We start from the raw sequence: 11,219 nt of genomic DNA, 5'->3' as shown, positions 1-11,219 counted from the left end.
GATGTCAGGATATAGGTATGAGAACATTGTGTTTCCCTTACGGAACTGCCACAACACATATCCTTACATACTGCCGCTCTCTAGCGCCCCCTCAATTGATTCTTTGTTGACATGTTCCTGTTATTGATCCATTATTGACAACTACATGTTCTGTTAATGATTCTTTGTTGACATGTTCTGTTATTGATCCGTTGTTGACAACTACATGTTCTGTTATTGATCCGTTGTTGCCGACTACATGTTCTGCCGTTGTTGACGACGACATGTTCTGTTATTGATTCTTTGTTGACAACTATATGTTCTATTGATTCAGTCAAATTCATGTTGGTTCCCAGAGATACTGTTGCTGAAGAGTGCCTCCTGCTGCTCAGACACACTTACAAAACAAGCACAGTTGCTGATTTTAAATTTTTTATTGCCATTCAGCATATTTCAGCTGTGATCTGTATCTGCCAGGCAGATCCATGGTCAGAGACCTGGACCCTCAGTCCTTCTTGTGGAGGATCTTGTTCTGGCTCTCCTAGTTGAAACTCTGTGACAGTGTTTAGTTGGCAGCCAGGATCTGGTCCACCCACCCGCGGAGCTCAGTCACACGGGCGTACACTCCAGGAATGGAGGTGGAGCAGCTGCTGCTTCCCCAGGACACGATGCCCACCAGAGTCCAGGCGTTGTTCTTCTCGCAGACCAGAGGACCGCCAGAGTCACCCTGCCAGAGGACAAGCCAACATGTAAGCAAAAACACCTGAGCGGTTCACCACGGGGGAAGGGGCGTGGCCTCACCATGCACGAGCTGACTCCGGACGCCCCGGCGCAGATCATGACGTCGGAGATGTTGCTGCCCCAGTACCGCTTACAGTCAGTGTTGGTCAGCAGGGGCAGCGCCGCCTGCTGCAGGGTGTTGGGAGTGCTGGCAGCTGAGACACACACACACACACACACACACACACACACAGTGAGCGTTACACACTGCAGCCACACCCGGCTCCTCACACAGCTCTCCGGACTCATCTCACCAGTAGACCGGAGCAGGCCCCATCCGGAGGTCACGCAGGTCCCGGAGAAGGAGTCGCTGGACTGGGCCAGGCAGACCGGGGACACGGTGGTTCCCAGGACGGCGGGCGAGGACAGCTTGATGAGAGCAATGTCGTTGTTGATGGTGTTGGCGTTCCAGTTGGGATGAGTGAAGACCTGGAAGAGAGGGTGGAGCCAGAGGAGGGGGAGGAGTCGGGGGAGGGGTTAGATGAAGAGGAGGAGCAGTACTGTGATTGGCTGGAAGCTGCATCTCACCCGGGAAGGGGACAGAATCTGGACATCCTCGTTGGTGCCGTAACCCTTGTTATGCTCGCCAATGACCACACGGTGGTAGGTCCTGGAACACACGCAGAACACATCACCGGAACTGACAAAATAGCAGCGAGCTCAGGGGAACCGACAAAACAGCACTGAGCTCAGGGGAACCGACAAAACAGCACTGAGCTCAGGGGAACCGACAAAACAGCACTGAGCTCGGGGGAACTGACCAGTTCGGTTCCATCTGCTGAGAACAGGAGACCTGTCTGGTTCTCTTCTCCTTAGACCAGTGGATCTGTCTGGTTCCTTCTACTTAGAACAGTGGACCTGTCTGGTTCTCTCCTGCTTATAACAGTGGGAATTTCTGGTTCTCTCCTCCATAGAACAGTAGACCTGTCTGGTTCTCTCCTCCATAGAACAGTAGACCTATCTAGTTCTCTTCTCCTTAGAACAGTGGACCTGTCTGGTTCTCTCCTCCATAGAACAGTGGAAATTTCTGGTTCTCTCCTCCATAGAACAGTAGACCTGTCTGGTTCTCTTCTCCTTAGAACAGTAGACCTGTCTGGTTCTCTTCTCCTTAGAACAGTGGACCTGTCTGGTTTCTTCTCCTTAGAACAGTAGACCTATCTAGTTCTCTTCTCCTTAGAACAGTGGATCTGTCTGGTTCCTTCTCCTTAGAACAGTGGACCTGCCTAGTTCCTTCTCCTTAGAACAGTGGACCTGCCTGGTTGCTTCTCCTTAGAACAGTGGACCTGTCTGGTTTCTTCTCCTTAGAACAGTAGACCTGTCTGGTTGTCTTCTCCTTAGAACAGTAGACCTGTCTGGTTCTCTTCTCCTTAGAACAGTAGACCTGTCTAGTTCTCTTCTCCTTAGAACAGTGGACCTGTCTAGTTCCTTCTCCTTAGAACAGTGGACCTGCCTGGTTGCTTCTCCTTAGAACAGTGGACCTGCCTGGTTGCTTCTCCTTAGAACAGTGGACCTGCCTGGTTCTTTCTCCTTAGAACAGTGGACCTGTCTGGTTCCTTCCCCTTAGAACAATGGAGCCATCTGATTCCTTCTGGTGAGAACAGTGTTGAGAAAACTGGTTCTGTCTGATTCACTCTGCTTAGAACAGTGGTGAGAATAGTGGACTTGTTGGACTCGTTCTGCTTAAAACAGTGGTTAGAACAGGAGACCTGTTTTTTTCTAATGCTGGTCCTGTCTGACTCATTCTGCTTAGTATATTGTTTACAACAGTGGTTAGAATGTTGGTGCCATCAGATTTATTCTCCTTAGAACAGTGGTTAGAACACTACACCTGTCAGATTTACTGTGCTTAGAACAATGTGTAGAATGATGGTCCTGGCTGTTTCCTTCTGCTTAGAACTGTGGAGAACGTCGGTTAGAACAGTGGTCCTATGTGACTCCTGCTGATTTCTGTAGATTCTGCTGTTCCACTCCTTCATCGGATGTTTCTCCTGAAACTCTAGAACCATTCACCTTTGTGAATGGTTCTTGAGGTTCCCTGCAGTAACCCATCAGGTTCCACCTCAGACCCAAGTGTTTGTGTGGTTCTGACCTGACTTCGCAGTGAGCGGCGGTAACCACCCAGTTGGCGTTGATCAGAGAACCTCCACAGAAATGGAAGCCGCTGGATTGCTGAGAAGAACAAATGGAGGTCAGGAACCAAAGAAGAAGAAGAAGAAGAAGAAGAAGAAAAAGAAGAAGAAGAGCTCACCTGCAGGGACACCTGCCAGGGCCAGGAGTGAGGAACCGCCTCCTCACCGTTCACAATGCGAGCATACCCAGTCACCTGGGGAGGGATGGAGGGAGTACCGCAGCCTGGAGAACCCAAAGGAACGGTTAGTGCAACCAATGGAACCTGGACAGGGGACACTGAAGAGGGGGGACCACAGTCCACCACACTCCCAGTGGAACCTGGACAGGGGACACTGCAGAGGGAAGACCACAGTCCACCACAGTCCCAGTGGATCCTGGACACGTCACACCCATCACAAATTACTTTAGACCAGAAGCAGAACCACTCAGAGGAACCTGGGGTTGTTTAGATCAGAAGCAGAACCACTGAGAGGAACCTGGGGTTATTTAGACTCGACTTGACTCGACTCGACTCGACTTGAATAGAATAGAACTATTAATCTCACCATGGAGAAATGTAGAGTCCCAGAGGCTTGTAGGACACAGGAGGCAAAACGACTGATGAAATATTTGAATACAGAATAAGAAGTGACGGTAAAATCTTAATAAAAAAATAATAGAAATCTAAAAGGAGAGCAGATCTAACTCTATGTACAACATGAATCTAACATATAACAGGATGTGGATGTGAGCTGGGCCAACATCCTCCTATCACCCACATCCTCCACAGAGTCCAGAGGACAGCCCAAAACAGAGCTGGTCCTCCTGTCCAGAGGACAGCCAGGACAGAGCTGGTCCTCCTCACCAGGACCAGAGCCTTAAACCAGTTTTCAGAACCTCCTTCTTTCAGCTGTTAATATTTCTAACAACAGGAACATGCTGACTCAGAGCTGAGAACTGAATCCAGAGTAGAACTACTGTAATTCCTGTTATCAGGAACCAACAACTGGATCAAAAGTCTGAGTTCTGAGGAGAACCAGCAGGAGAACCAACAGGACAACACATCAGAACAATGTGAGCTTCTCTTCACTGGCTTCCTGTTAAATCTAGAACAGAATCTAAAATCTTTCTCTGAACCTAGAACGCTCTGAACAACCAGGAACCTTCTGATCCTACACAGCTGTTAATCCCATGTTGTCCCAGGAGAACACCTGGTTCTCAGAGTGCTGGTCTGCTGGAGGTTCCTGGGTTCTCTGCTTTCAGCTAGCAGGCTCTTGTCATTTGGAACCAGGTCCCAGGTCCAGTCTCTGCTTTAGACCTTTAGAGTAAGCAGAGCTTCAGGTAGAGCTGCTTCAGAACACTCAGGAAGATTTTCTCAGTGAAGCTGTGGGAGGTTGAGACTGCCGGAGAACCGGAGAACCTGCACTGAAGTTCTCTCCTTTCTCACTCGAGGTTTCACTGTAGAGTGAAGTAGCTTTACTGACTCTAAAAGTCTTAAAGGAGTCATGAACAAGAGTGTCTCTTCCCGTCTGTGTCTCTCTCTGTCTCTCTCTGTCTCTGATCTGTCTCTGATCTGCCTCTGATCCGTCTTCATCAACTGGATCAACGCTGAGCTGATTCAGAGGGTCAGTGTCTGTCTCCTCAGTTCAACTGCAACCCACATCTGAGCCTGGTTCTGCAGGGTTCTCCTCTGAGCCTGGTTCTGCAGGCTTCTCCTCTGAGCCTGGTTCTGCAGGTTTCTTCCTTTTGAAAGGGAGTTTTCCATTTCCTCAGCTGCTTATTAGTGTCTAGAAATGACTGTTGTCTTTGATGCTGTATAAATAAAGCTGGATTGATTTGAATTTGACTAAAACAAGGTGTCCTTGCAGTGAAGTTTTCCTCCAGCAACCCTTGAAGGACGGAATCTTCCAAGCTGAATGAAGGCCTGTTTTATTTTGAAAGGGTCTTAGCACTTGTATTGTGTTGATTGCATGAGTTCATCTGGAGGCCAGGTCACTTGCTGCTACTAATCCAGGTCTGCTACTTCGGATCATGTGTGTGTGTGTGTGTGTGTGTGTGTGTGTGTGTGTGTGTGTGTGTGTGTGTGTGTGTGCGTGAGTCTCACCGTAGGCGGTGCTGATGAAGGCGAGGCAGGACACGATCCAGAGGAAGGCCATGGTGCTTCTGATGCTGAGCATGATGAAGATGAAAAACGTCTGCTGTTTTATACCTGAGCTCTGCCGAGGATCGACCAATGAGAGGAGCCGCTGTGGCGGTGGTGCCGCCGCCAGCTGCTTATCACGGTCCGGTGGTGGCAGAGGTCCCACGCCTCACACTCCCCAGCCTGCTGCTCTCTGATTGGCTGAGCAACAGCAAACGGTAGGTGAGAGGAATGAAGTTTTATTAAGACTGATTAAACACACACACAAACAGACACATTCACACACACACTCACACACACACACACACACACACACACACACACACACACACACACACATACATACAGCTTTGCTGGAAGTTGAGCAGCTCTTGGACATCTTCAGCCCTTTAACTGAAACAGGCTTCTGTTGGGGGGTTCCTGGTTCCTCTCTCAGACCACCGGGCCCTTAGCTCCAGTCTTTCATCTTTAGTTACTTACAGCTCTGAGTACTAAATGAGACGAGAAGACTTGTGAAGTTCAACTGGACTGAAATCTCCCTTTAATGAGACTGAAACATGATGGATGCTTCCTTCTTCACACTCTCACTTCTACACTTTGCCTCGTCAGCTGCTTGGCTGTTTGAAGGGAGGTTCCTGGTTCCTCTCTCAGACATCGGGGCTTCTGTTGGGGGGTTCCTGGTTCCTCTCTCAGACCATCGGGGCTTCTGTTGGGGGGTTCTTGGTGCCTCTCTCAGACCATCGGGGCTTCTGTTGGGGAGTTCTTGGTGCCTCTCTCAGACCATCGGGGCTTCTGTTGGGGGGTTCTTGGTGCCTCTCTCAGACACTTTGCCTCGTCAGCTGCTTTGCTGTTTGAAGGACGTGGCGCTCCAGCCACAGGTGACCTTTAACGTGCGGTGGTCACGGTTCACTTCACCCTCTACAGGTATGATTATGTTACTGATCATCTCACATCAGATCCACAGAGAAAATATCTACACATGTTAACATCTGTATTTTAGTCTTTTTGACGGACTCGAGGTTACTCTGGGCCATCACCTGATTTGACCCACGACAGCAGGTTCAGTTCAGTCCAGCTTCACTGATAAAGCTCCAGGTAGCACCGTCACTTCTGGAGCCTTTCCAGAGACAAAACAAGAGCGAGCAGAGGAGACTGTGGGAAGCAGAAACTGCCATTATAAAAGAAGGAACCTGCAGAACTAGGCTCTGCCTGTCATGGTTGGGTTCTGTGTTTCTGTGGCGTTGTGACTCTGGTTTCAGGCTTTCCTACAGTCTTCTGCTGCTTGCTTTATCTGCCATCTGTGTTTCTGTGTTCAGTCTGATCAGTGCTGCTGCTGTTGGTGTTTTTGAATTTTGCTGCAGATCCCACTGCTGACTCCAACTTCAGTTGACTGTGGACATGTTGATTTGTTTGAGATGCTTTTTGGCTGTAATGAACAATACAGATGAGCTTGACTTTAAACTCTGGAGGCATCTGGCTTTGTGGGTCCTCCGTTCACCCCTACAGAACTTAGAGGACGAGGTCAGGGACAGGATGGGATGCAACGGAACATAAATATACAATATGGTAAAAATTTAATGCTAGATAAGTAAGATGAGGTTAAAAAGTAAAAGGATGCGATAAAATATAGTGATGAAAGTAAGAGAAATATAAAAGATCAGTTAAAAGCCTGATCAAAAAGGTATGTTTTTAACCTTCCTTTAAAAACCTGGACCGTCTCTGTGGTCCTCAGGTTCTCCAGCAGGCTGTGCCACAGGCAGGGCCGTAGTGGCTGAAGGAGGCCTCACCGGGGGTCTTGGTTCTAGCTTTAGGATGCACAGTAGGCCGCTGTCAGAGCACCTCAGGGCCCCGACGGTCCAGATGGTAAAAAAAACATCAGCTGAAGAAGGAGCAAGAATGTTCAGACATTTAAAGTATAATAAGAATACTTTAAAATCCTTCCTGAAGGACAGGAAGCCAATGCAGCCACTGTAAAACTGGAGTAAAATGGCCCGCCCCCTGGTCCTAAAAGGACTTTAGACTGGAGTAATGTGACCCCGCCCCCTGGTCCTATCAGGACTTTAGAGAAATATAGCCTGGTTCTGCAAAGGTTTCTTCCTGTTAAAAGGGAGTTTGTCATTTCCACAGTCGCTTATGCTGCTCATGTGGATCTGTTGGGTTTCTCTCTAAAAGTGTCTAGAAACCACCATGTTGTAATTGGCACTTCATAAATAAAGCTGAATTGAATTGAATTAGACTGGAGTAATGTGGCACCGCCCCCTGGTCCTATCAGGACTTTAGACTGGAGTAATGTGGCCCCGCCCCCTGGTCCTATCAGGACTTTAAACTGGTTTAATGTGATGACGCCCCCTGGAGTAATGTGGCCCCGCCCCCTGGTCCTATCAGGACTTTAAACTGGTTTAATGTGACGACGCCCCCTGGAGTAATGTGGCCCCGCCCTCTGGAGTAATGTGGTCCCACCCCCTGGTCCTATCAGGACTTTAAATCAGAGGCTTATCAGAGGCTTTCTGCTACTCCGGTTGGGGTGAGGGGACAGAGACAGAAGGAGATAGGACAGACAGGTACTTGTATCTACATACAATTCATATATAAACAGAGAACAGGGGCTACAGGAGGAACAATCATCAGTGACACGTAGCACTAGAATGGATTTACATTGAAATGAGAAAAAGGAGCAGAACTGGGATCTGGTTCCACATGGTGGGAGCCTGGGATAAAGTAAACGCTTACACCCACTGGGTCCGGGTCCGGGCTTCCTCAGTTAATCAGTGGAGCAGCTGTTTTGATTGATGCCCAATTATAGTTGAATGGACCCATTGAGTCCAGGCTGTCTCATTAGATCAATGTTCTGTGTGCGATCCCTCAATCACGGCTCTAGTCCACCTAAGAGACAGCCTCTTGGTCCAGGGTTTTGGTGCTCTGACTTTTTAGTCTCCCATAGTGGAATCTACCATCAATCCCAGAGAGAGCGAGGGGGGGGGGAGTTGTTCACATCTGTGGTGGTTTAACTCCTGCCTCCCGGATCCAGGCATCCACTCAAATTAATTGTTCATTAGTTCCATGTTTAATGTTTGTTTCTTAAAAAGAAAAAAAAATCCTCAGAAGGACTCGGCATTGACGTGGCGTGGGGGCTTGAGGGCCTGGCTGATTGTGGTGGTCCCCCAGAGTGGCTGTGCTCAAATCAGTGTCCAACTTCACTCCAGACTACTTGTGCCCATAAACCAGAAACCTGGGGGTCATGATGGATGACCTGCTGACCTTTAAGGTTCACGTGGCCTCAGTTTCTCCATCTTGTCGTTATGCTCTCTACAACATCTCCTCTTCCACCTCATGTTGTAATTAATTCTGTATTCCTCTGACCTTGAAAAAGTTGTATATGTTCCCTTTTCTCTTCATTTCTGTAAGATTCCAAGTAAATTTATAAGGTTACCCTTTATCAAAACAATCAATATTTTGTGTGTTTAATGTGTTTGTGTGCTATAATGTTTGGATCTCTGTGTTTTTATGTGAGCAGGACACATGGGGCTGGTTTCACTTCGATTTGGTGGGTTTTTAGCAGAAACACGATCACTTTGGGCTCTGAATTTTCCTCCTCGTCTTTTCAGCTTGAAGCCTACACTCACACACACACCCAGCCCCATTATTCGGGTGAGAGCAGCGAATTGAGTCCAGACCCGGCCTGATTATGAAGAACACAGCACCGCCTGTGCACCTCAAATACTAGATCTTGGTCTTTACTCTTTCCTCGTGCCTTCCTCCTCCACTCCCGGCTGGCTCTCTCTCGCTTTGCGCCCATATGTTTGCGCCTCTCCCATCAAAGAAGTCTCGTGTCGCTCTCGCGCTCTCTCGTGCTGCATTCACTGTCGTCGGATATCTGAACTTCGCACTCGTAACTGTTAAATTTTTCTATCAGTTCATTGCTGCCAGTTGGGGTGGCAGTAGGGGTGGCAAGGGTTTATATTAGGCTATGCCACCTCGGTAGATCCACCCATGAGTACAGTAAATTGTGAAGATTTCAGTGAATTATCTTTGATAATTATGAAACATTGATCACAAATTTTTGATGGACCATCTACTAGTAGCAGACTGTACAGTTAATCCAGAAAATGTTATTGTAATAAATTTCTTTCTGGGTTTAAATGGTTGTAGGAGTTCCTATTTTGACCACCAGAGGACAAACTTCCATTACTCAATGGACTCATTTCTCTTCCCTCCTGTTTTCACGCCCTCTTGTGGACAGATGTTGAAATTATAACAGCAGTCCAGGCTTTCACCAGTTTGCCCTCAAAAGAAGATCAAACAGAAATCTGGAGGAAGAAGTCCTCCTGCTCTGCTGAAGAATGTTTCATGTGTCAAACATCACCAGAAGAGACTGTATGAGATGAACTGCTGCCTCTGCAAGTGAGTAAATCAAACACAAATTAATCTCGTCAGGACCGGCGAGGCTGGAACAAAACCCCAAGGGGTGTTTGAAACACACTCAATAATGGACTCACTCACATCCTCAACTCTCTCGCTCCTGTTAAATCTCTTTCTGTTTTCTTCACCTGGTCTGCTCCCTGGTTCACTCCTGTTCTCCGTAATATGAAATCCAAAAATCGTCAGCTTGAAAGACTCTTTCAGAAAATTGGTCTCAACATCCACAAAAACATGTCTCCTGCTCACCTGTCTCTTTATAAGGACTCCATATCTCATGCCAAATCTCAATTCTACTCTGATCTCAGTTCTTATCTGCTCCAATGCTGGTAGCGTTAAAACACTCTTTTCTGTTTTCAACAGCGTCATCCAGCCCCCTAACTCTCTTCCCCCCATCTGTACTCTGCAGAGACCTGCAACTCTCTACTCCAGTTCTTCAATGACAAGGTTACGAAATTCAACCAGCACCTCGGCTCCACCACCTCCCCTCCCCTCCTCTGAACCTCTCCTTCCATCTCATCTACTCTCCACCTATGACCTCCCTCCTCCTTCTGATATCTCCATCCTCATCAGCAAGTCCAAGCCTTCAACCTGCCAGCTGGACCCCCTCCCCACAGTCCTGGTCAGATCCTGCCTCCCCTCTCTGCTCCCCCTCATATCAGCCATCATTCTCTCCTCGCTGTCCTCTGATCCTGCTCCTCAGCCCCATCCTGAAGAAACCTGTTTCAGATCCCAATTACTTCAATAAGCTCTGCCCCATTTCTCACTTCCCCTTCATCTCCTCTCAGCTCCACTCCCATCTCAGCCTCAACAGTCTTTATGAACGGTTCCAGTCCAGTTTCCGTCCCACCACAGCACTGAAACAGCTCTAATAAAGATCACAGACAACCTTCTAATGGCGGCTGACCACGGTTTGATCGCCATCCTCATCTTCCTTTTTCTGAGTGTGGCCTTCGACATCGTTTCTCACTCCATCCTGCTCAATACTCTCCTCCATTGGCCTCACTCACTCCCCCATCCATTGGTTTCACTCCTCCCTCACTGGAGCTCTCAGTTCATCCAGCTCTCACGCCGGGAACGCACTGGACGCGGAAGCATAGCGAAGGTGCTGCGCGTGTCTTCGCGCTGGCGCTTGGCTGTTCGCACTGGAGGCGTATCTGCTGCCTGTGCTCTCCGCGCTGGTCACACATCGGCTGCACTCGGGTGGCTCCGTCAGCTCTCGGTTTTCACGTTTGTTCCCTGTCTCGCTCTGCCAGTATGGATGTGTGTGTTCTGGTGACCTGCGGAGAGACTTTTTCTCCTCCTGTCCTCTTTTTTTCTGCATCACGTGAATGTCTGTCGCTGTGTGTGTAGGGTTAGGTTAGGTAAGGGTTAGGGTCAGGTAAGGGTTAGGGGACAGCGTCGATTTGATAGGAATCTGAAATTCCAGAACTGCAAGTTCCGGATTCCGGAACTGAAAATTCCGGATCCGGAATTTGCAGTTCTGGAATCCCAATTCCGGCTTTTGTCTATGTTTTTGAGCACTAGAGAGCCATGAAAATTTACAAATGCATTTTAAAAGTCACTTTTGAAGTGGGTAATCCATGTTTTTCATCAAAATGACTCTAAATAAATCAGAGAACCCGGCCATATGGGATTTTCACCCGAAATGTCAAAAATGTTGGGACAAGCCCCAAAACACCCAAAACAGACAGTCACCCCCCCACAAGATACGTGTGCGGGGTCGTTCCCAGTCCCCGAGGGGTCCCAAATTTCATGGTGGAAATTGACCGAACCCACCCTCAGGACACCTAAA

General features: G+C 48.3%; 1 protein-coding gene across 1 annotated transcript; it reads right to left on the bottom strand.

The window, feature by feature from the left end:
• Positions 1-544: 544 nt before the first annotated feature.
• LOC115385635 (chymotrypsin B-like) lies at positions 545-5,144 on the bottom strand. The gene is made up of 7 exons (XM_030087705.1): positions 4,973-5,144; positions 3,008-3,111; positions 2,849-2,928; positions 1,288-1,369; positions 1,014-1,188; positions 781-914; positions 545-706 (listed from the first exon to the last, which is right to left on the bottom strand). The coding sequence occupies exons 1-7, from the start codon at positions 5,043-5,045 to the stop codon at positions 545-547; spliced, it is 810 nt and encodes a 269-aa protein (XP_029943565.1). The 5' UTR covers positions 5,046-5,144.
• Positions 5,145-11,219: the final 6,075 nt, after the last annotated feature.

This window comes from Salarias fasciatus, unplaced genomic scaffold, assembly GCF_902148845.1.
Source record: "Salarias fasciatus unplaced genomic scaffold, fSalaFa1.1, whole genome shotgun sequence".
NCBI classification, from domain to species: domain Eukaryota; kingdom Metazoa; phylum Chordata; class Actinopteri; order Blenniiformes; family Blenniidae; genus Salarias; species Salarias fasciatus.
This window is presented reverse-complemented; position numbering and strand designations above follow the sequence as displayed.

Bases quoted from the DNA above. Each gene is read 5' to 3' on its own strand.
- LOC115385635 (XM_030087705.1), bottom strand. From the start codon at position 5,045: ATGCTCAGCATCAGAAGCACCATGGCCTTCCTCTGGATCGTGTCCTGC. The intron at 3,112-4,972 runs GTGAGACTCACG...TGGGTTCTCCAG, and splicing joins CTTCATCAGCACCGCCTACG to GCTGCGGTACTCCCTCCATC. The intron at 1,189-1,287 runs GTGAGATGCAGC...CCTCTCTTCCAG, and splicing joins AGATTCTGTCCCCTTCCCGG to GTCTTCACTCATCCCAACTG.